Source organism: Neofelis nebulosa, chromosome 3, assembly GCF_028018385.1.
Source record: "Neofelis nebulosa isolate mNeoNeb1 chromosome 3, mNeoNeb1.pri, whole genome shotgun sequence".
Lineage (NCBI taxonomy): Eukaryota > Metazoa > Chordata > Mammalia > Carnivora > Felidae > Neofelis > Neofelis nebulosa.
The window spans coordinates 151894888-151921082 of record NC_080784.1 but is presented as its reverse complement, the minus strand read 5'-3'; the positions used below and the strand labels follow the sequence as shown (position 1 = coordinate 151921082).

Below are 26195 nucleotides of genomic sequence, written 5' to 3'. Positions count from 1 at the left end.
ATCTCCCAAACTGATATACAGATTCAATGCATTCTCTATCAGATTCTCAAGTGATATCTTTGTAGAAATTGACATGCTGATTCTAAAATTTATATGGAATTGCAAGGAACCAAGAATAGCCAAAACAATCTGAAAAGAAGAATAATGAGGACTTATACCTCTTGATCTCAAATCTTTTCATAGCAATGGTAACAATCAAGACAGTGTAGTACTGGATCAAGAATTAATATATAGATTAAGAGAAAAAAACTGAGAATTAAGAAAGAAACTCATATATTTATGGTCAACTGATTTTCAAAAATGATGCCAAGACCATTCAATGGGGGAATAAGTAGTCGTTTTGACAAACAATTATGGAAAACTGGATAGTCACATGCAAAAGAATAAAGTTGAATCCTTCACAGAATACACAAAAGTTAACTCAAAATGGATCAAAAACCTAAATGTAAGAAAAACTCTTAGAAGAAAAGATAATGACAAAGCTTCATGAACTTGGATTCTTAGATATGACACCAAGTATAAGGAACAAAAGGATAAAATAGACAGATTGGACTCTATGAAAGTTAAAAACTTTAGTGCTTCAAAGGACACCATTAAGAAGCAAGAAGAAAACCCACAGAATGGAGAAAATATCTGCAAACCACATATCTGACAAGGGACTTGTATCCAAAATATAAAGACCTCTTACAACACAATAAAAAAACCCAAAAAATTAGGCTGAATAGATTTTTCTCTAAAGATATGCAAATGGCCAATAAACAAAAGAAGAGATGCTCAACATCATTGGTCATCTGGGAAGTGCAAATGAAAATCACAAAGAGATACTACTTTCATACCAACTTGGATGGCTAGCATCAAAGTCAGATAATAACAAATGTTGACAAGGATGCAGAGAGACTGGAACCCTCATACACTGCTGGCAGGAATGTAAAATGGTACAGATGCTTTGGAAAACAATCTTACAGTTCCTCAAACAATTTTAATATAGTTACCATATGTCAGAGCAACTCCACTCCTGGGTATATATCCAAGAGAAATGAAAACACATGTTCACATAGAAACCTGTACACAAATGTTTATACCAGCATTATTCATAAGAGCCAAAAGGTGGAAACAACCCAAATGTCCATCAGTGAATGAAAAGATAAACAAAACATGGTATAACCATAAAACAAAACATTTTTTGGTCATAAAAAGTAAGGAAGTACTGATATACACTACAACATGAATGAAACTTGAAAATTTCCAAAAGAAGCCAGTACAAAAAACTCATACTATATGATTTCATTCAGATGAAAATCCAAACTGTAGAGAAATCTATACAGATAAAAAGTAGATTAGTGGTTTCTTAGGGTAGTGGCAGAGGGGAGTAGGGAAATGATAACTAATGAGTACTGGTTTGTGAAGTGCTGAAAATACTCTAAAATTGACTGTGTTGATGGTTTGCACCTATCTGTTAATATACTAAAAAAACATTGAATTGTACGCATTTCATGAGTGAACTGTATGGTGTGGGGAGTACCATACATTCTCATTGTACATAAAAGATAAGGTTTGTTATAAGAATACTAGCTGAAATTTAAAAACTCAATGTAAACAAATTTTTTATCTTAACCTATTTCTCTCAACCTATAGGTAAGGCTCAACTGCTTTGTTTAGTAAAACTTTGATTTATTTTTATTATTAATACATTCAAATAAAAACAATTGGACTACTAGTCAGAAGACCTAGTTCTCTAATGACACGCTATTTAATCTATGTAGACCTTCCTCATATGTAAAAATGGAGCTAACGAGTGTCCTACCCACCTCTCAGGAATCTTATGCAAATAAATGATACAAGAAACAAGATGATATAAATATGCAAATCTGATAAAAGAGAGGCCATTACAAATCAGTGGGGGAAATGTACCATTCAACACCTACACGGAGAAAAAAAGAATTTAAATTTCCTATTCCACATCAAACACAAAAATAAATTACAGATGGGTTAAAGAAGTAAATATAAAAAAACAAGTTAGTTTTTAGGAAAAAAATATAGAAAAACAGATCCTTATAACCTTGGAGTCTACAAAAAAAGCAAATGTTCACAACACTGAAAGGCTAATAAATTCTACTACAGCTGACCCCTTGAATAACACAGGTTTAAAGTGCACAAGTCCACATATAAGCAATTTTTTTTCAATAAATACAATCCTGTAAATGTTTTTTTCTCTTTCTTAATAACAATTTCTTTTCTCTAATTTATTCTATTGTTAAGAATATAGCATGCAATATATGTAAAAAACAAAATATGTGTTAATCAACTGTTTATGCTACTAGTAACGTTTCCAGTCAACAATAAGTTATTAGTAGTTAAGCTTTGGAGAAGTCAAAAGTTACAAGCAAATTTCTGGCTGTGCAGGGGTCAGTGCCCCTAACTCCCATGATGCTCTAGGGTTAATCATACATTAAAATTATGTCTTCTGTATGAAAGACACGAATACATGTGACCCATTAAGGATTAAAAGCCAAAATAAAGAGTTCCTAAAAATCAATTCTAAAAAAATATAAAATTGGCCAAGCAATTTACAAAGAGACAATCTATTTAAACATGAGCAAGGGGGGCCTGGGTGGCTCAGATGGTTAAGCATCCAACTCTTGGTTTCGGCTCAGGTCATGATCTCACAGTTTCGTGAGTTCGAGCTCCATGCAGGGCTCTGCGTCGGCAGCCATGAAGCCTGCTTGGGATTCTCTCTCTTTCTCTCTCTCGCTGCCCCTCACCCCTCACTTGTACTATCTCTCTCAAAATAAATAAATTAAATTTTTTTTCTAAGAAAAAATAAAAATGAGCAAGAAACAAATGAAAAGACATTTAACTATTTAATTTCACTAATAATTAAGAAAATGCAATGAAATCCAGAGATATACCCCATTATGAACAGCTTCAAGAGAATAGGTGTTAACTCTTCCTTAAATGTATGGTAGAATTCCCCTGTACAGCCATCTGGCCCTGGACTCTTGTTTTTTGGGAGATTTTTGATTACTAATTTGATTTCCTTACTGGTTACATACACTGCTATTTTTAAGGCACTCTAATGATTTATTTCTGTACACCCCTAGCACCCTGCAGTTTCTCACATGTAATATGCATTATTTGTTGAGTAAATGAAAGAATAAATGCTATGTTAAGAAGTAAAAATATGCAAGAACAATACCTAACTCACTAGGTTGTCAGGGACTGATGAAAATTCATTGAAAAGCTCCTAGCAAATAGTTGACACATAATAAGCACTCAAAAGTACCTTAACTATTATCACCTTAGGGGGAGAAGTATTAAGATATATTCCTAATTATTGAAATCACATTAACTTCACTCAGAAGGAAGCAAATCAAACTATACGTTAATAATAAGATTAAAAGATAAGAATTAAAAGATAAAAAAATTTAAAAAAATGACCAAAATGGTAAAATTTATGTTTTTACCACTGTATTTTTTTTAAAAAGGAATCAACTTTTTTAATTAAAAATTTTTTTTTTTTTATTTACGGGAGTTTATGGAGGAGGAGCTGACGGAGAAAAAAAGAATCTTAAGCAGGTTCCACACCCAGTGCTGAGCCTGGTTCGGAGCTCCATCCCACAACCCTGGGATCATGACCCAAGCCGAAATGAAGAGTCAGTCGCTCAACCGACTGAGCCACCTGGGTGCTCCAAAAAAGAAGCAACTCTTCAATGACAGTAATACTTACTCTTATTATATATATTAGTCACATCCTATGTACTATATATATTATTCCCCATTTTAAAATGAGGAAAAAAATTCAAGAGTACTATGTTGCCCTAGGGCATCACCAGCTAATGGCTGAGCATGAATTTACAACCATGTCTGTCAGACTGCAGAGCCCTTTACGCTAATACTGTTTCTCCACAAATGATTAAATGACACAAACTATTAAATGCTAAACAGCAAAAATAACTATATTGTATACATAATAGACATACCCAGAATGATCATGATTTTTCTTCTTAACCAGGTCTTCCTCATCACTTTTCAATGACTCATTCTGGGAAGAACCAGAAATGTTATCATGGTCAATAATTCTTCTAGAATCTTTAGCAGTTAAAAACTCCTGTGTTCTTGAGCTGCCTGAAGTAGTTCTCTTCTGCCCTTTAAATGGAATAGTTTTGTCCCCAATATTCTTAGATGACTGGTTTGGTTTTTCAACAGGTGTTTGTCTACTGTTGTGACACACTGACAATTCATTTCTTCTTGAAGAATTGCTATAAACAAGACCTGAAGGATTCAATGATAACCTAAAGTTAGCATAATGTTTATCCAAATTATCTGGTTCACTGAAATACCAACATTATATATATTTTCATGTAAACACATACACACATACACCAATCTCGTAGGCTATATTTATTTTCAAATTAAATTCATAAACTATGCAGCTTTTCAATTTTTAGACATAGGTACCAAATTTATCACAAGCTTCCAAAACCACCCTGTCTCTGCCCACTACTCTTGTGGCCATCCTTAAGATCCTGGTATTTCCCACGGTTCCAGCTTCAGCTTCTCACTCTTATATACCTACTTTGAGGGGCCCTTGTACTCTTAACTGTAATTACTACGTAGATGCTGGTATCATAATCACTCTCCTTTAAATCTGCCCCTCTGGTTTTAGTTCCTTTCTTAACAAAAAGCACAACTATTTGCTCAAATACCTACATCAGAAATCTCAGTCAGCCAAGACTCCTGTCTCTATCTGCAATCAGTCCCCTTATCCTGTCATTTCTACATTCTTAACACCACTCAAATCCACTTCTCTCAAGCTCTCCTGCCTGTCATTAGCAGGGACTGGCATCTTATCTGGATTATTAAAGGAGCCTCTTAATTAGTTTCCCTTTCTCTAGCCTTGCCGTTCTTCAATCCATTCTTCACACTGTTTCAAGAATCATCTTAGGAAAACACAAGCTGGGTCATTACAACCTTGCTAAAGTCTTTTAGTGATAATCTGTAACTTAAGGATTACGTCCAAATATTTTCAATAATTTATTTCTACATGTAGAGTACTTATTTCATTAATCAAAATTCTATCCTCCAAATAAACAAACTGACAAAAAAAAAAAAAAAAAAAAAAAAAAGCAGCCAGCAATACTGAACTATTTGCATTTCTCCAAAGCACTGGTTCTTAAAGGGTTGGTCCCAGACCAGCAGGATCAGCATCACTTAAGAGTCTGTTTGAAATGCAAATTCTCAGGCCTCACTTCAGACCCACTAAATCAGAAACTCAGAGTAGGGCCCAATACTCTGTATTTTAACAAGCCTTCCATATAACTCTGCTAAAATAATCTTTAAAAGGTCACACTCTCAGCTCCAGATCTCTGCACATGCTACTCTGCTTGAAACATTCCATCCATCCTCCTGACCCCACCCAGTTACTTAACTAATTCCTAATTCATTCTTCAGGAAGCTGTCCCAAATTCCCATGCTTAAATTAGGTAGCTCTCTCTCTCAACCCTCTGATAACATTTATCATCCATCTATTTATTTACTTATCTTTCTCTTCCAGCAGACTGGCAATTCCTTGAGACCAAGTTTGCTCTTTTACCTATCTCTACATTTCCAATGCCTAACATCAGGGTCAGGACAGTGGTGAAGCAATTTTTTTCCCCAATCCTACTGAGAGATATAATTGACATTAACATTGTATAAGTTCAGGGTGCGCAATGTGATAGTTTTATATATATATATACACTGCAAAATAAATACCAACAAGTAGATCTTAAAAGTTATCATAAAGTTTTTTTTTCTCATCATAAAATTAAAAAATTGAAGAAGGTTCTCACTCTCAGAGTCATGCAAGTACTGAATGTGAACACACACAATCTAGAGACCAAACACCTCCTCGAATTTCCCATTGTATATTACTCACTTGACTCACTCTAGTACTGGTTCTACCTTACACCATTCCTGCCTCACAGTGGGCACTCAATAAATTTGTCTCAACATACACGAAAAAGCAGTACGGCCACACATCCACTATCGGCAGCTTGGTTGCTTGATAGGGAAATAAGCAATGGATCAAGAGTCAGGAAACCTGGGTTCTATTTTTTTCCAGTTCTAGCACACAGGTCTATGACCTTAGGTGCAAGTCATATTGCTTTATTGAGCTTCAGACTTTCTTTTCCTACCAGATGAAGGACTGTTTGAACTATGAGATCTACAAGTATTCCTTTTTTTTTTTTTTTTAAATGTTTATTTTTGAGACAGAGAGAAACAGAGCATGAATGAGGGAGGGTCAGAGAGAGAGGGAGGCACAGAATTTGAAGCAGGCTCCAGTCTCCGAGCTGTCAGCACAGAGCCCGACGCGGGGCTCGAACCCACGCACTGTGAGATCATGACCTGAGCCGAAGTCGGCCGCTTAACTGACTGAGCCACCCAGACGCCCCTAAGTATTCCTCTTTTTTGTGGCTCCCTACTCAATCAGAAATTCAACACCTGTTTCAAAGCTGCTACACAAGTCTTTTTTGATAAGTTTCAGAGTTCTAAAACACTTATACAAACTTTGTAAGATTTTCATTTTCTCATGTATTTACACACTCATCTGCCATAGTACAGTTTCAGGCACTTGGGGCAGAAAGGTGAGTTCCTCAAAGTAGTATCAGGAGGAGATAACATTTTATATACTAACTACATGTCATTAAATCCTTATAATGGGGTAGATGTGTTTGTAATCATGTTACAGAGTAAGAAACTGAACAAAATAACTTAGCCAAAGTAGAGAAATAATCATTTAAACTGAGATCTAAATCCAAAATCCAAGGAAGGCTACAACAGAATATTTCTTTCTGCTATAATCAAGGATCCCAATGACTCAAAAATTCATAGCAACAAGGCCCCAGATGGAGTGCCACATTTGTCTAGTCTCTCACTTGTTGATCTCAATACCAGAGTCAACAGTATCCATTAAATGTTACCTTATCATCTACCATCTTTTCATGATCACCTCCCTTACAAAAAATCAAAAATGTTTCCAAAACAATAAATGTTTCACCCTGTACAGAAAAGAGATAGCACTGCAGACCTAAGAATGTTATCCTTAGAAAGACCTGCTTGCAAAGTTAGCTCTTGCCTAGCCTAGCATGTGGGAACTTCAATTTTGGGAGGGTTCCCATCATTTCCTAACTGACAAATGTAGTTTAGTGTGCCTAAACTGCTTGTGCAAAAAATACAGTTTATGTCAAATACTTGCTTTCCTTCAGGGAGTCGAATTTTAGTACTTGCTAGGCAGAGTGCCTAGGTGACTACCTCCGGTAAAAATCTTGAGCATTAATCCCTAATGAGCTTTCCTAGTAGACAACATTTTATACATCTGTCGCAAATATTCATTGCTGGAGGAACTATGTGCCTCTGGTAAGAATTCATTGGGAGAGGGCTCGTTCAGACTTTGCCCATGTACTTTTTTTCTGATTTTCCTTTGTATCCTTCTGATGTTAAGGAAACTTCAAACGTCTACTATCACTTCTCTCACTTCACTTTCACCTGATGTTCTTGCTTACTATTTTCATGGAGGAAAAACAACAGAAAAGTAAATCTTTATCTTTCCACCCTCAATTCTACCAAACTACTTCCATCTGTATACTAGATCACAGTCCTGTCCTTGCCTACTCAAGGACTGTGATCTAGATTTATTCTCTACCTTTCTATGAGGTCATTTTATTTTTTTTAATTTTTTTATTTTTTGTATTCAGGAGTCACTTTAAAGTTTTTATTTATATTCCAGTTAGTTAACATTTCAGGTATACAACACTTCCATACTGTTTGTTCATCAGGACAGGTGCACTCCTTAATTCCCATCATCTATTTCACCCATTCCCCCACTCACCTCCCTTCTGGTAACCATCAGTTTGTTTTCTATAATTAAGAGTCTGTTTCTTGGTTTGCACCCCCCTCTTTCCCTTTGTTCATTTGTTTTGTTTCTTAAATTTCACATATAAGTGAAATCATACAGTATTTATCTTTCTCTGACTGACTTATTTTGCTTAGCGTAATACTCTCTAGCTCCATCCATGTCGTTGCAAATGGCAGGATTTCATTTTTTTATGGCTCAGTAATATTGCTTGTGTGTGTGTGTGTGTGTGTGTGTGTGTGTGTGTGTGTGTGTGTGAATCTTCTTTAACCATTCATCAGTTGATGGACACTTGGGCCGTTTCCATAATTTGGCTATTGTAGATAATGTTGCTATAAACACTGGGGTGCATGTACCCTTTGAGTTAGTATTTCTATATTCTTTGGGTGAATACCTAGTAGTGCAATTGCTATATTATATCTATTTTTAACTTTTTGAGAAACCTCCATGCTATTTTCCACAGTGGCCGCACTGGTTTGCATTCCCATCAACAGTGAAGAGGGTTCTCCTTTTCTACATTCTATGGGGTTATTTTAAATAAGCAGATAAACATGTGTAATATCTTATAATTAAAAAAACAAAAAAACAAAAAACCTTCTCTTAACCCCATATCTGCTATGCTCCTTTATCTTACTGTCTCTCCTTCTTCCCTTCCAACTCTCTCTTGAAACCACTCCAATCAGGCTTTTGATCCAATCATTCCACAGAAACCATTTTTATCAAAGTGACCAACAGCCTCCATGTGGCCCAAAATTATACTGTCAATTCTTAAACCTCAACTACTTCAGACCATTAGCAGTATTTTAGAAAGTTCATCACTCAATCCTTAATTAAAATGCTTTCATCACTTTGCTTCCATAACCCTAAGTTCTCTTCATTTTCCTTTAATCTTACTAACTGCGCATGTTTAGTTTCTTTTGATGGATCTTCCCACTCCTTCCCAACTCCTAACACTGGTGTCTCCCAACTTAATCCTTGGCTTATTTTTCTTTGCCAGGTTCAGTCTATCATTAGATTTCAAGCAGTCCTAAAGTTTTAAATTCACCTATATATTGATAAGTCCCCAATTATTTATGTCCTCCCAGATCCTTCCCCCTAACTTTAAATTCATTAACCAGGCTATCTCTACGATGTATCTATCACAACCTCAAATCTTGATATCCTTCGCAAATCTGCTTCTCTCATACTTTTCCTCATCTCACTAAACAGTAGAGTTCCATTATTCTATTTGTTCAGGAAAAAAAAAAAAACAACAAAACTGAGTCATGCTAGACTCCTGGTTCTCTCTTACTCTACTCCATTAATAATGAATCCAACCACTTTTCATCTCTTCTGTCCAACAATATCTTAACTAGTGTTCATGTTTCCATTTTTGCCGAGCCCTAGCTTCCTCTCTACAGAAGTAAGGGTAATTATTTTACAAGATGACTCAATCAGGGGACCTGGGTGGCTCAGTCAGTTAAGCATCTGACTCTTGATTTCAGCTCAGGTCATGATCTCACAGTTCGTGAGTCTGAGCAGCAAGGTGCATGGTCAGTGCAGAGCCTGTTTCGGAATCTCTCTCTCCCTCTCTCTCTCTCTGCCCCTCCCCTGCTCGTTCTCTCACTCTCTCAAAAAAATAAATGAACTTAAAAATTAAAAAAAAAAAAAAAAAAAAAGGATGACTCAATCAAGTCACTTAAATTTTAATTTATTGCTTAAACTATTCCAGGAGTTTCCCAATACACTTTTTCTAAACTCTCTATCACAGCCTGCCTCTCTGACTTCACCTCTCCTGGCTTACTCTTTTTTAGCCATACTGGCCTTCTTGAATTCTTCAAAGATGTCAAGTAAGCTCCATCAGAACCTTTACAAATACTGTTCCCTTGGTCTGAAATGTTCCACACCAAGTTATTTGTATGGCTCCCCTCTTCATATTTGTGATATGTGCTCTGAAAGATCAAAATGGACTCTTACTGCTTCTGTTCTATCTTTTCATCCACCCCTACTTCTGTCAACTACTTCCCATTTCTATCCTTTATCTGCTTACTTTTTCTTTATTACCTATCACTGCATGAATTATACATCTATATTGCTGGTCTTCCTCCACTAGAATGTAAGTCCCATGAGACAGGGGTTTGTTTTCTAGATATATCCCTATATCTAGAATACAGTATAGAATAGAGTCCAAATGAAGATTTGCATACTTAACTGATTTAATATTTCTATTAACGATCCAATTTAACTTTGTTCTCATAAGATTTTTCTGTGGAAAATGGTTGTATAAAACAAAGTCTCTCATAGAATGACTTTGTGGAGCTCTCAATGAACATAATTTAAATAAAATACTTACTCTGCTCTGACTTTACCACCCACCAATTAGATGGACGCCTCGAAATTCTACGACTTCTTGTAATAGTTGAAGTCACCTCATCAGGTACAAGTTTGTTCTTCTTGGACCCACTGGAAAATTGCTTCTTTTTATATTTTTTAGCTTTTTTCTGATTCTCTGCATAAGGAACACTGGTGCTATTTTTCTTGCTTCCTAAATTAAAGGAAACCATTAAAACAATTTACAATCTATTGAACCAAAGAGTTTTCAGAAAATCACAATAGGTAAAAAAACAAAACAAAACAAAAAAAACAAAAAACAAAAAACCTCAATTATAGGAATATCTTAAATTTATCCAGTGAGCTTCTTTTCACCTCCTTTTTTTTTTTTTTAAGTCAAATGTTCTCAATAAGATCTGTCAGTTAAATGAAACTTTTCACACTGCTTGATGACTAACATATACTTGAAATGTGAATTCAGGATGAAGCCAATGTTACAGTAGGCAATGAAACTGGCAAAAGTGCTACCCAGCATTAACTACTCTAGATACAATCTAAGTTTTTGATACACCAAGTATGGTTCATAGATCAGTTGTATCAGCATCACCTGGGAGAGACTTTAGAAATACAGAACCTTGGGTCCCACCTCGCACCTATTAAATCAGCTTATGAATCAGTACGCTAACAAAATCCTCAGGGAATTCAAATGCATATGTAAGTTTGAAAAGCACTATTCTACGTGTTTTAGTCATTCTCCCAGTTAAACTGGATTGAGTGGAGAGAAGAGAAAACGAGCCAAATTATGTCAAGATTCCTTACAATGATATCACTCTCCAATTCCAGTTTGAGAATAAGTTACAGGATTTGGAAGTGTTCTGAATTTGAGATAAAGAGAATGATTTATGCTTATAAAAGGAGTAAAAGAAAAATAGTAGCCTTAATAATGTGAACCAGGCACAAAAAAGTTGATGAAAAGGAAAGAATATACCTTACCAATACTGTGTTTAATATTAGAATCAACCAATACTTGCCAAGTAATGAGAATGGGAGATACTGGAAGGGTCACCACAGACAGAAAAAACTCGACAATAAAGGAGGTATTTTGGGGAGTGGATATAGAAAATAATAAAAGGGTCAGTTTTACAAAACACTAAAGCAAAAATAGAGAACTTTCAACATGGTTGCCACTAGGGGCACTGGGTGACTCAGTCAGTACTCTTGATTTCAGCCCAGGTCAAGTTCCAGGCTGGGGGAGGAACCTGCTTAAGATTTCCACCCTCCCCCCCTCCCAGATTTGCATTCCTAAGCTTTCAAAACAAAACAAAAACAAAAACAAACATAGTTACCACTAATAAGTGGTTTAAGGAATTATCTGTAAAATGGCAAGAATCCTCAGCAGTGAGCATCACTTTCAGGCCTACTATGTGTCCACCCTCATTTTTCATTCTCTAACTCCTTTTCTTCTATGTTTCCCTTTTTCACTTTCCCTTATATTTATCAAAAGTATTCTCAGGAACTGTTCTAATAAATGAGAGGTGCTCATGATTTCAGAGATAACTGCCCATGTTCATGAATCGACTTAAAAAAAAATCAGTGTGAACAATGGAAAAAGGGAAAAGAATCTGAGGAGGAAAATGCTATCACCGAAGACTTATTCAGTGATACAGAAAAAGAATATCATACAAAGTCAAAAACAAACCGATTATTTCAGAAACTAATTTCAGTTCAGGGAAGATTAGAAACTGAATGACAAACAATTTAGAAAACTAATAAACAAGAATACATAAAGAAGATATAATTGATATGTGAACAGACAGTAAAGTGAAGATAGTTGACTTAGAACTGAGGAAATATATGTCCTAAGTAGGGCAATGGCCAGAAAAAGAGGTGACTCACAAGCGATAAATTTCCACTACTGTAGAAAATTTTGCATATTTACACATAAAGAAGTATCATTCTGAAGGTGGGACACGTTTTAATAAACAGCAAAATTATTCATCCAAAATAGAGTAATATTTCTGTCATTGATTAAAAATGTACGCCAATGACCCATAGAGATAACTGCTAAGGCTAAGATCTGAGGGATATTTTAGGAATAGGACAGATACAGTTCCTGTTCTCATGGAGCTTTCAGTCTAAATGCCAGAAGGAAAGATGGAAATCCAGCAACTAATTACATGTGTGATAAAATACAAAGGACGCTAATGGAGCATACACAGGAACATACCAGGGTGGCAAGTAATAAGTGGTATTTTAACTGAACACAAAACTTGGAAAGCTTGGAAAAATTAGGAAAATTTTTCTAAAGGGCCCACAGTTGAGACAGAAGTTTGTTCACAGAACTGAAAGAAATTCATTATAAAGCAACCCAGGAGATGAATCTGGAGAGTATTAAGAAGCCAGAGGGTTTGTGCATAAACTGCTACAATAATCTAAGAAATAAATGACTCTAACTTGGCTAAAAAGAATAGCAAGAGGCATGGAGAGAAGTAACAGATATGAAAGCTACTTAGGGAGAAGTCAGAAGACTTAATTAATTTTATACGGGTTGCTAAGTAAAGAAAAGACAAGTTAAAGATGATTCGAGTTTCCTTCCTATTAGATTTATTATGGTCCCATTTATGAAGACAGGAAAACAAAAGAAGGAGAAGTTTGGAAGAATTTAGTTTCCAACACATTCAGTTTAAGAAGCCTGAGAGACATCAAAACTGGAAAAGTCCACTGCCTCAAAATAAATCATCAGTTTAGGCATTACAAATCTGTCAAGTGCCTTTTTGTTGTTGTTTTTTTTTAATGCTTATTTCTTTTTGAGAGAGAGAGAGAGAGACAGAGTTCGAGGAGCAGGGAAGGGGCAGAGAGAGATGGAGACAGAATCCAAAGCAGGCTCCAGACTCTGAGCCGTCAGCAGAGAGCCTGATGAGGAGCTTGAACTCACGAGCCACGAGATCATGACCTGAGCCGAAGTCTGACGCTTAACCAACTTAGCCACCCAGGCGCCCGTCAAGTGCCTTTTGAATTAAAAAAAAAAAAAAAAAAAAAAAAATCTTCAGAGTAAAAATATCTTTGGACTTAAATTATCTTCATATTATTAGTCTTTGAAAACTGATATGGTTGGCAGAATGGCCTCCCAAAGATGTACTCACCCAACCCACAATAATCTGTGAAAATATTACCTTACATGGCAAGAGACTTTGAGGAAATGATTAAGGTTATAAACCTTAAAACAGGGAGATTATCCTGAATTATCTAGGCTGGCCCAATCTATTTACATGTGTTCTTAGAAGTAGTGGTCAGAAAGATGGGACAATGGAAGACACAAAAAAAATTGGAAATGCGAGAAGGCTGGTATTGCTGGCTTTGAGGATGAAAGAAGGGAGCTATGATTCAAGGAATAGAAGCAACTTCAAGAGGCTGGAAAAGATAAGGATACAGATTCTCTCCTAGAATTATCAGAAACAAAAGACACCTTGTCAACACATTGATTTTAGTCCAGTGAGATCAATTTCAGATTTCCAACCCAAAGAACTATAATAAATGTATGTTGTTTTAAGTCACTAAGTATGGGGTAATTTGTTATGACAGTGATAGAAAATTAACTGGTAATTAATCAGACATTATATTCACTAACCAATCTAGATAAGGAAGAATTTAATATAACTGAAAATTAGCGTGAAGAATTTTGCATTCAATAAATGTTTAACACTCATAATTAGAGTCTCCTTCAAGTGTACTTTCTTGATACAATGTTTCTTCCTAAGAACTTATGGATAAATAAAAATTTTGTACCTTCAAATTTTATGAATTCATATTCTACTTAAGGGACTAATAAGAAAAAAAAAATTCCTATAATATAATCTCGGTTTAGTCAGAGATTCTTTATATTTTCTTCAAATAGCCAGCTGCTAATGAGAAAGTAAAGGAAGAACAAAAAAAAAAAAAAAAGGAAGGGACGAAGCGGGTGGGGGGGGAGGGAGGAAGAAGGAAGGAAGGAAGGAAGGAAGGAAGGAAGGAAGGAAGGAAGGAAGGAAGGAAGGGAAGGAAAGAAGGCAGGAAGGAAAAATAATTCCAACAAAAATCACCTGGGACATGTCAGGCATTTACAAAAGAGGTCCACAAAATAGAGAAGGTAGCTTTTTTTCCCCTTTATTTTAAGCAGAATTTTTCAAGTACACAAAGGTACACATGGACAAAACTATTATTTCAGGTAATATAAAGTCTATGATACAGATTACACAAAAGGAAAGCTAAAATAATTAGGTAATTATTAAAGTGGAATTTCTTTTCACAACAACTAGCTTAAATACTGTGCTTTAATATACTTTCTCCCAGGGGTGCCTGGGAGTTAGTTGAGCTTCCAACTTCAGCTCAGGTCATGATCTCATAATTTGTGAGTTCAAGCCCCACATCAGGCTCTATGCTGACAGCTCAGAGCCTGGAGCCTACTTCAGATTCTGTGTCTCCCTCTCTCCCTGCCCCTCCCCTGCTCACGCTCTCTCTAAGTAAACATTAAAAAAAAAAAATTAATATACTTTCTCCCTTCTGTATCAGCAATACAGTATAGTCATCTAGAATCTCTAAGTACATAAAAAATTCTGTTGAATAGAATTTTCTGGTTAATAGTTTTTCCAATTGAGCATCAAAAGCATTTTTACTTACTTCAAAACTTCTTAATAGTGTTGAAAAAATATGGGCTCTACGATGGGACAGATCCTGAGCCAGCATATTTTAACCATGAGTATTTTCTAATTTATGGGATTGTCAAGAAGGATTAAATTATGTTATGTACACCTAAAGTGTCTAATACATTTGTTAAGTGCTTTCCATTCCATTAACTAAAGAAATTCTATAAGAATGACGATCTTTTCTATTACTTAAAAAGTGGTACAAAGAAAATAAATAGATCTAGAAGACAGTGCCATCATTATACCTCAATCACTATAAAATGGGTAGCCATGTAAGGAGAGTAACCACACTTCAGATTGAGAGAATCCCAGTTTATGCTTCCTGTCCTGACATTCCTCTCATTCTCAAGTGTCCCAGTTTGGATGATAAATAATATAGTGATCCAAGATAAAAAGACCTATTGAGCTATTAGTTAGATAACTGTTCTGTGTGATTCCATTATTGTCCTGTGAATGTACAGGCATACCTGTTGGTCTACAGATACTACTGGATTGATTTTTTTTAATGGCAATAATTGTGTCTTAATAATCTTTGTAATTTCAGTGTCCAATGCAGTGTCTGGCAATTGAGTGAATATTAGATAAATGAGTATAGATGAATACTAAAATGATATAAAAGAGTATAATGTTTTATCCTATAAGAAATACTCCCATACTACCCTGGGTTTTTTTTCCCAGTTTATATTTTAATAAACCTCTAAGAATACATGATGCTGTCTTATTCATATTCTGGTAACCACCTGATTTACGGGCCTTTCCCCTTCACTTCTTCCTTTACATGTGCACCATCTTAGAAGCTACACAAAACTCAAGTGACTCAGAATTGAATTATATGTAAAATAGACATTCTAGAAAAGAGCCTACAGATTTAGGTTTACTTTGCCTACTTTCCAAAGCTAAATAGAAATAGTATAAAAACATAAAGCAGTAAAATAATGTTCATAGTTATACTTAATATAAAACACTTACCTACGGGCAGCACCTGTTTTTTGGAAACGGCAACATTTATCGTATCTTCACACTCTTCCATATTTCTGTCTGAATTTCTTTGTAACTTATCTTGGGTGATATGTGACATATTTGTATTTTTATCTTTAGATTGTTCTGTATCAACCTGTTCTTCAAGTACATTGGCCTTAAATTTTCTTCTCTGTTTTTGTCTTATAGTCCTTCTGTTTCCAGATGATTTCTCTGCATTCTCATAATATAGTTCATAGTTTGTAGATCTACAATGATTTTCCATTTCATTTGACAAAGCACAACCCTTATTCACTCCTTTTTGTTCAGAGGGCTGAGATCTCCCTACTGGGTGAGCTTTGCCAGAACGTTTGTCACTTGTCAAATCTGCAGTTGATACACTGTGATGTTTTTCTTTTGACTTTTTACTTTGAAGGAGTGCAGTGTTCTCTGCAGGGGTTACTGTGCATTGTTTCAGAGGCCCCGCCCTTCTGGGTATAGTAATCCAAGATGTACTGGCAAAACTTCTTTCTGATTCATCAATTATAAATTCATCCTCTAACAACTTTAGATCATTTGAAGGAGATGAATGAGGTGGAGCAGTTGCTATATGCCTAACAACAGGACTAAAACAGAATGTTACAATAAATAATGACTCAAAAAAGAAAGTTTTTACCTTTGCTTTCTGGAGGAAAGTAAAATAATCTGTGTAGGAATAAAATCTATGTATCTTTTAAAGAACAGTTCACATCTCAATTTTCCCTTACCCTTGAAAATCCCTCTCCTTTTACATTTCTATAATACCATTATACTCATTTATAATACTAATGAGATCAAAGAAAATTTAGAGCTTCAAGAGAGCCTAGACATCAACTAATTTAATGTTTCATTATATATATATATCAAAAAGTTGAAACCCAGAAATGTGTTAAATATAGCTCAGATACACTGACAGTCCCAAATGCATGCTGTTATTATATATAATGTTATACTAATTATATGTTTGTATAGATGTATACAGATCTCTTAGGGCCCAGATTTCTTCATATCCAAAACAAGATTATTTCCTTCAAATCTAATACTCTAAGAAAACACTAGTAAATTTTACATTAAATTATATCATGTAAAAATTCACTCCAAGTTTGAATAATTCACACATTTTCAAATTTAACATGGTAATCATGGTACAGAAATAAATGTAATGTATCTAGAAAGGTAAACAATTGGGATTAAACAGCATCTTTTCCAATTAGTTGAGAAAGCTTTCTGGAAAATGAAGGAATTATTCAAAGGAATAGTAATCTGATGGTACTCTTTTGCATTTCCTTCCTTTTTAAAGCAACAGCCTCAAGCAAACCAGGTACTGAAGTGAGACATGCATAAATAAAGACTTAGGGTAAACATCCAAACTCCAAAGCTAGCACATGCACTCCTGTTTCTGCCTTTTTCACTTGAGTAAGGATGCTTAACCATTCTTACACATAAAAGAAGCAAAGCTAGAATGGAAGAATTAGATTACTATGTTTTTTGTCTTTTCATTAATAACATATACAAAAAGATTATGAAATGAAAATGCCTTCTCTATTTCTCTAATCTCAAATCTGTGATAAATCTAATAACGTAAATCTTCTAAATATATATACTAAGAAACATACTATCTTCTAATAGGTAGAGCTTTAGCAAGTTTATGTAACTAGAAAATTTTAGAAATCTAATGAAAAACAAAGTCAATATAAATAGAAGACCACAATGAATGAAACAGAAATAGAAATGTTAGTTTTCAACATTTAAAGAAATAGGCAATCTGGGGGCCTATTGGGTGGCTCAATTGGGTAGGCCAGTCTGGGTGGCTCAGTTGGTTAAGCATCCGACTTCGGTTCAGGTCATGATCTCGCAGTCCGTGAATTCGAGCCCCGCATCGGGCTCTGTGCTGACAGCTCAAAGCCTGGAGCCTGTTTCAGATTCTGTGGTCTCCCTTTCTCTCTGACCCTCCCCCGTTCATGCTTTCTCTCTGTCTCAAAAATAAATAAACGTTAAAAAGAAATAGCCAATCTGTTATAGATTTGATTTGTTTTATTGTATATAACTCATAATATCTATTCATTTTTCATAATATATAGAAGTAATGCTAAGAACTTAAAAATTAAGATTTCCCAAACCAGCCAGTAAGAATTCTCTATATCTGCTCCTCTATTCCACTTCAAGGGACTTCCATAATATCAACATCATTCAAACTGAAGATATGCTTAGGCACAATATTGATACCTGCTCAGACTGAATTATTTGTATACTTCCAAAATTCATAAACTGAAACCTAATCCCCACTGGGATGGTATTTGGGGGTGGGGCCTTTATGACAACAGAACACTTATGAATGGAAGTAATACCCTCATAAAAGAAGCAAGCCTCAGAGAGCCCCCTTGTCACCTTCTGCCATATAAGGTTACAGTAAGAAGACAGCCATCCATGAAGTAAGAAGCAGATGTCACCAGGAGAGGAAAAGGAGACTGGCACATGACAATGGAAAATGGTAGGCCAATACAGGGACAAATGCAAATGTGCATGACCAAGCTGGCAAAAAGAGTTAACTAGGGAGAGTAAAGGCCGTAAACACCAGCTAGTAAATCTGAAGTTTATATAAGCCAGTAGTTCTCAACCCTAGCTGCCATTAATTCTAGTTAACTCTACTGTGCAGCCACAGTTAAGAATCACTGAATCACAGTTAAGAATCAGTTAAAAACCTCTGAAGGTTTTTAAATAGGCAAGAACAGATTAAAATTTATTTTAGGACTATACATTTATTAACACAAGCAGAAGAAAAGGAAAAAAGACTTAAAACCTGTAATAGTGAAATACACCATGACATAATTCTATTTCTAAATACTGTCTTCATTCTGTGATATCATACAAACTAGAAAGTGCTAATATGGGGCACCTGGGTTGCTCAGTTGGTTAAACATCCGACTGTTGATCCAGACTCAGATCATGATCTCACAGTTCATGGGATGGAGCCCCACACTGGGCTCTGCACTGACAGAGTGGAGCCTGTTGAGGATTCCCACCCTCTCTCTCAAAATAAATTAATAAATAAATAAACTCAAAGAAAAGAGAAAAGAAAAGAAAAGAAAAGAGAAAAGAAAAGAAAAGAAAAGAAAAGAAAAGAAAAGAAAAGAAAAGAAAAGAAAAGAAAAAAGAGCGAGCTAATGGGCAAAAGAAATGAAAGCTGAATAAACTTATTTTCTTTCACAGTTAACTTAGTATTTATTAAATGATGGTTTTGGAGGTCATTTGCTGGTAAGAAACTACATATTCCTTATAGGTTGGGCACAATTTCAATTAAAATTTGTGCCAATTAAGATTAACTTCTAGTTAAATAGCACTAAGAATCCATGACACTGTTCACAGAATATAAAACCAAACATCTCAAAGGACAGTTTCTTAATAACTCACCTGGATTCACTTTTTCTTTTTACAGTTTCTAAAAACAGTGCTGAAAAACTCTTTTTAGTTTGTGGTTGAACTTCATATTCTGAATCTTGTACTCTTTTCTGAGATGTTCTTGACGATTTCCTCTCTTGTGGTTCTTCTGATACTTTATCCTCTGTTTCTGATAATTCATTTGGTATTTCTACTTTCTTCGAAACATTTTTATCTTCAAAATTTAACCTAAAAGGTAAAAGGACGGCAAGGTGAAGACTGTCAAAATTTGTTCAATTAGGAGTTTTCCTGAATTACCTTTCAGTTAAGAATACAGACCGCTTACAAAATTTTCTACTAGACGTTTATTTAAAATCTGTAAGTGCTGATTTATAACGTCTTAAAATATACAAGGTAAGTGCCCAGGAAAATTAAATGCCTTATTAGTCCATGGGAAAAAGTAAGAGAACAGGCCAAGAAAATCTATAGCTTAGAGCACTAGTTCTCAAACAGTAAAATTTTGAATCATCTGAAGAGTTTAAAATGTAGATTCTTATTCATCAGGACTAGAGAGGGTTTGAAATTCTGCATTTTTAACAAGTTTCCAGATAATGCATTGCTCTAGATACTGAGCCGTAGACCACATTTTGAATAGCAAAATCTTAGAATGTACTTAACTTCTTGGCTCCAAGAATAACACAAGACACCAGACAGATATTAATCACACTCACTGCAAAGGTCCCAACAGCAAAGGACTTTGAATGATATACTTTTCTTCTTAAAGGCCAAAATGTAAACCCCAAGAAATAGACATGGGTTTACCACAACTTATCCTCAAAATACTTATCCTTTGTTACCCTAGAAATGACCTGAGACACACCTATCCTTGTAATTACAAATAACATAGAGAAAATACTCTTAGGAGTTATAGAAAATTTATCATTAGAAGAAAATAATTTTTTTCCACAGAAAAGTTTACCCACAAACTTCTCTGAAATATACTGTAAGCTTTCCTATTATTAAATATAAACTGAAATATATGCTCTTCTCCTAATATGTTAATATTCCTCAATACTTGCTATAAAATACATAAAAGACCAAATTACTTACTCTTTAATATAAAAGGTAAAAATTTTTTAAACAGGATGACTATTACTTAAGTAAATAAAAATTCACCTTTTTCTGGTTTTAAGAGAAATCTCTGTACTTGAAGACAATGTATTTTCTGACTTTTCAGAAGTGTAAGTCTTTCTGTTTTGGGCAATAGATGAGACAGCACTTTGAGATACACATGTTTTTGCATCCAAAAGAACGAAAGGTGAACCAACAGATAAGTAAAATTCTTCATCAACTCCACCGTGATGACCTTTTAGTTTTTCACTTGACATTTTTCTTGAGTCAGGTGTATTTTTAGAACCAACATCAGTTGCCAAAATTTGCTGATGAACTTCATGGTCCTGAACTAGAAGAAAATTATATAAAGATATCAAAAAATAATAATATTAGAGCCAAATGTGCTTTTTAAAATTCAGCAAGTTAGAAATGGGTTTCCAAAAGACTTGCAGTTTATTAAGTTTATAATCAAAGATCTATGATTAAAATATGCAAGTGCTTTAAAAGTTCTAATTTATGAAATTAATGAATGTGAAGATGTATTCGATCCATGCTCTGAAGTTCTGAAATGACAAAAATTCTCAACAGAAATTCACAATTCTATGGAAAGTCAATTTACTCAAGATTTGAATAAATCTATATACAGCTAAAATAATAAAGTAATCTTAGAGAATTATGACATTTGATCTTTAGGTCAGTAAATTTAGTGGGGATGCCTGGGTGGCTCAGTTGGTTAAACGTCTGACTCTTGATTTTGGCTCAGGTCATGATCTCACTGTTTGTGGGATACAGCCCTGCATGAGCCTCTGGGCAGACATCGTGGAGCCTGCTTGGGATTCTCTCTCTCTCACTCTCTCTCTGCCCCTCCCCCACTTGCTCATGCTCTCTCTCTCTCTCAAAATAAATAAATAAACTTTAAAAAAATAAGTCAGTAAACTAGGGCAGCTAAATGATCACATTTGTACATATACATACACATATAGAGACGTAACAGATATGTATAGAGATACATAAAAAATTATATGTACATACATAAAGATATACATAAAATATATTCTTTATACATAATATTTGTATACATATACATACATATATACACATACCTTTATATATTTATACACACTATTCTCTTAGCCATATGCCTCCAAATGTCAAAAAAAGTAGAACTGCTGGGGAGTATTCATATTGATTTATATCCTTAACAAGCAAATATTAAAAATTTTAAATACAATCAAAAAAGGGCTTTTGGAAGATTTACGGAACAAGACAGCATATTCAGCTTTCCCTGCTTTTCCCTCTAAATTCCCTGGTAATTACCCATGAAACAATAAGAGAACTCTGAAAGCTGGAAGGGAAAAGGAGTATTTGCTAGGAACCTCAAGCCTTAAGCCACCAAAGACAATATGATGAATCCCTTGGGTTTTCTTTTAATCTCCCGTGTACCCCCAGACTGGGTTCTAGAGATTCCTGCGATCCAGAACCACCAGTAGGCATAGGAGAAAAAATAGCCTACATTCTCTGGCCAACAGACTTGCAGAAAGGAAACACAACAAAGACCTAATGGGGAACCCCAACGCCCATTCCACAACTTGGGCCACTAACTACTCCATTCTGCAGTGGCAGTGTCAGAGCAGCAAAGACTCAGGCCCCACTCCATAAGTTCTATAGGACAGCAGTAGCAGAGGAGCAAAGTACTGGACTAACCCTGTGCCTGGACCAACCTAGTCTCCAGTTAACAATCAAGTATAGCAGGCTATATGATCCACAAAGAGCTGCAGAATACTAAAGCCTTTTACCTTCCCAACCACTGCTTCCCAGACCAAGGTGACATTCTGAACCACAGTTAGTACACCCCAGGCCTTGCTTCACAACAAGGGCACCAATGGACAGTCTAAACTATGGCAGGAAAAACATAAAAGAATCCTACACCCCCATCCTGTCCTCCACCTGTCTCAAATTTAAGGAGATCCAATCCCAACAGCTTCTGACCCCAGCCCCGACGTGAGTGAATGAGGCCATGGGGTACCAAGGAAAGCACCTTCCATTCACTTGACACAGCACCAGCAAGAACTGACCTGGAATCTCAGCAGCATCAGAAAATCAAACAGACCAAAACACCACTGCTTAGGACTCTAACACTTAATTGTCACTAGAAATAAAACCCCCAAAAGTAGGCAAGAACCTACACAATAAACCAAAACAAGGCAACTATGTGCTATATAAGAAATGATTTAAATACAATCAAGAGTCTATTAAAATAATAACCAAAATGTCAAGAATATAATCAAAATGACTCATTATACAAAACCCAGAAAAACATAACCTGAATAAGAAAAATATCATCAGTGGACACATATGGACAAGATGAATCAAATGCTGGAACTATTTAATAAGAATTTTAAAGCATCCATCATAAAAATGTCTTAACAATTAGTTATAAATTCTCCTGAACAAAAGACCAAAACTCTCAAAGAAATGAGTTACAAAAAAAAACCAGTTTTTTTAGATTTTAGCTATTCTTATAGGTATGTAGTGGTATCTAATTATTATTTTAATTTAAAATTCCCTAGTGAGGGGCGCCTGGGTGGCTCAGTCGGTTAAGTGGCCGACTTCAGCTCAGGTCATGATCTCGCCGTCCGTGAGTTCAAGCCCCGCGTCGGGCTCTGTGCTGACAGCTCAGAGCCTGGAGCCTGTTTCAGATTCTGTGTCTCCCTCTCTCTGACCCTCCCCCGTTCATGCTCTGTCGCTCTCTGTCTCAAAAATAAATAAACGTTAAAAAAAATTTAAAAAAATAAATAAATAAATAAAAAATAAAATTCCCTAGTGACAATGATGAACAAGTCAAAATCACAATGAGATACTACTTCACACCATTAGTATGGCTATTAGTACAAAACACACACACGCACAGAAAATAACATGTGTTGGTGAAGATGTAGAGAAATCAGAACCCTTATGCACTGCTGGTAGGAATGTAAAATGATACGGCCACTACAGAAAAGTTTAGTGGCTCCTCAAAAAATTAAAAATATTATTGCTGTATGACTCAATAATTCCTTTGTTGGTATGTATCCAAAAGAACTGAAAGCAGATACTACAAGAGATATTTGTACACTTACATTCACAGCAGCATTATTCAAAACAGACAAGAAGCAGAAACCACCCAAATGTCCATCAATGGATAAATGAATAAAACAAAATGTGGTAATGTATAGATCTAGATGGTATAATGCTAAGTGAAACAAACCAGTCAGAGAAAGACAAATACCATATGATTTCACTCATATGTGAAATTTAAGAAACAAATGAAATGGGGTGGGGGAGGAAAAACCAAGAAACAGACTTTTTTTAATGTTTATTTATTTATTTTAGAGACAGTGTGTGTGTGAAGGCGGGGCAGAGAGAGACAGGGAGACAGAGAATCCAAGCAGGCTCCACACTGTCAGCACAGAACCCCACACAAGGCCCAAACTCAAGAATCGTGAGATTGTGACCTGAGCCAAAGTTGGAGGCGTAACCAACTGAGACACCCAGGCACCCCAGCAGACTCTTAACTATAAACAACAAAGCAATGGTTTCCAGAAGGGAGGTGGTGGGTGGGGGAATGGGTGAAAGAGGTGATGGGGGTTAAGGAGTGCACTTGCAGGGTGCGTGGGTGGCTCAGTCAGTTAAGCGTCCGACTTTGGCTCAGGTCATGATCTCGCAGTCTGTGAGTTCGAGCCTCGCGTCAGGCTCTGCGCTGACAGCTCAGAGCCTGGAGCCTGCTTCCGATTCTGTGTCTTGCTCTCTGTTTGCCCCTCCCCTGCTCATGCTCTGTCTCTCTCTGTCTTAAAAATAAATAAAACAATAAAAAAAAATTAAAAAAAAAAAAAAAAAGGAGTGTACTTGTGATGAGCACCTGGTGTTGTATGGAAGTATTGAATCACTATATTGTACGCCTGAAACTAGTATTACACTGTATGCTAATTGGAATTTAAATAAAAACTTAAGATGAAAGCTAGGATACTACATATACCACAACAAGAAAAGCCATAAAAATCACACATTTGACAATTAAAATAAAAAATCGTACTCATCAGGGCACCTGGGTGGCTCAGTCAGTTAAGTGTGGGCCTTCAGCTCAGGTCACAATCTCATGGTTCATGAGTTTGAGCCCTGCATCAGGCTCTGAGCTGACAGCACAAAGCCTGCTTCAAATCCTCTGTCCCTTTCCCTGCTCACATGCTCTCTCTCTCTCAAAAATAAACATTTTCCAAAAATCATACTCATCATATCGTTAAAGATACTATAAACAAAATATACAACTATCGAGGGACCATTTGGAAAAATATCTGCCACACAAATTACAGATAAACAGAGAGACTCAATTCAAAGACCTCTCATAAACAAGAAAAAACTAATAGGCAAAGGATATGAATAGACAACTCAGATAAAAGGAAATTCAAATAGCCAGTAAATATATAAAAACAGTGCTCAAATTCAGTGATGACAGACATAGACACTAAGTGACAATGAGATCACGTAATACTATCTAAATGGCAAAAAGAATAAAACAGTAAATGATCAGGTAAAAGGTACTTGCCTATACTGTAAAAGAAAACTGGTGTAAAAGAAAATCGTAAAGCCTCTTCTGAAAGCATGCATGCACATGCACTCACACATGCAAGCACACACACACATTTACACAGGTTTTCATTCCAAAGTTACCTCAGCAGGATGATGGCAGTAACAATCAGTAGCACTTTTTTAATCTTTGAGGCTTACCTCAAAAGAAGGACTCTTCTAATTTGAAAAGCATTAATAAAGTAAACTTTTAAAAAAGTTGCAGCACATACAAATAATTAAGAAAAATGAACAAAAGGAGAATAGAGACAAAGAACACTGACCATGTATGTACAAATATTGAATCATGTTGGGTACCTGAAGCTAATATGTTATATGTCAATTATAACTCCCTTTAAAAAAAAAAAAAAAAAAAAAAAAGGATGCTCAAACGCCGATGGAAAGGTCCATGTGAGAAGGAATTAAGGCTTCCTGCCCACGAGTGAGTCATCTTAGAAACATACCCATAGCCCCTGTCAAGCCTTTTGATGACTGCAACCATGGCCAACATCTTGACTGCCACCTAATGAGAGATTTCAACCTACAATCATCTAACTAAGCTGCTTCTCAATTTTGACCCACAGAAACTGTGTGAGATAATATTAATTGTTCAGGAAAAAAAAAAAAAGACAAATCTATTTGAAAATTCTTAAAGCTATAGTCCCTGTAATAATTCTTAATGTCTCTTACCAGATCACAGTAATCAATGTTCCTATCACTAAAATAAAGAAATAAGTAATCAAAAAAAGCTTATTCATGTTTAAAAACAAAAACACGGACCATTCTGCCTGGGCTAATCCATGACCCCGTCACTCAAGCCAATACAGGTAACACCTTCAGCATTTCCTTTTAAATATGTCTAAGCAAATAACACCCATGGGAATGCCACCAACCTGATCTGTTGACAACTTCCCTTGGTTCTACAGTGAACTGCCTAGAGGCTTCTTTCTTCCTTGAAGAAACTGGAACTGACTTTGGATGTGATTTCTGGCACTGAGCCTAAAAGATATACAACATTAGATCTACTCCATTGTATTAGCAATTGAATACATTTGTTTTTAAATTGGAAAAAAAAAAGTATTGGAAAATAATAAAACAGCTGGTAGAGTTATATACTTGAATAACTACTTTAGAAAACAATTTGGCATTATCTAATAAAGTTGAAATTTCATAAATCCTAACATAGAAACAATGCTGCTCTGAACAGCAAAAACCTATCT

At 35.5% G+C, this 26195-nt stretch overlaps 1 protein-coding gene across 4 annotated transcripts in view; it reads right to left on the bottom strand.

The window, feature by feature from the left end:
• CENPC (centromere protein C) overlaps positions 1–26195 on the bottom strand; it is an 82465-nt gene that overhangs the window by 41385 nt on the left and 14885 nt on the right. For all 4 annotated transcript variants that reach the window (XR_009259535.1, XM_058722403.1, XM_058722402.1 and 1 more), the window contains exons 5-10: positions 25869–25974; positions 20437–20722; positions 19294–19509; positions 15856–16469; positions 10227–10418; positions 3981–4272 (exon numbers count right to left, since the gene is read on the bottom strand). Coding sequence is in view for 3 of the 4 variants with exons in the window: in XM_058722403.1 (XP_058578386.1) it covers positions 3981–4272; positions 10227–10418; positions 15856–16469; positions 19294–19509; positions 20437–20722; positions 25869–25974 (1706 nt within the window). In the remaining variant the exon portion in view is untranslated. The remainder of the gene's footprint in view (positions 1–3980; positions 4273–10226; positions 10419–15855; positions 16470–19293; positions 19510–20436; positions 20723–25868; positions 25975–26195) is intronic.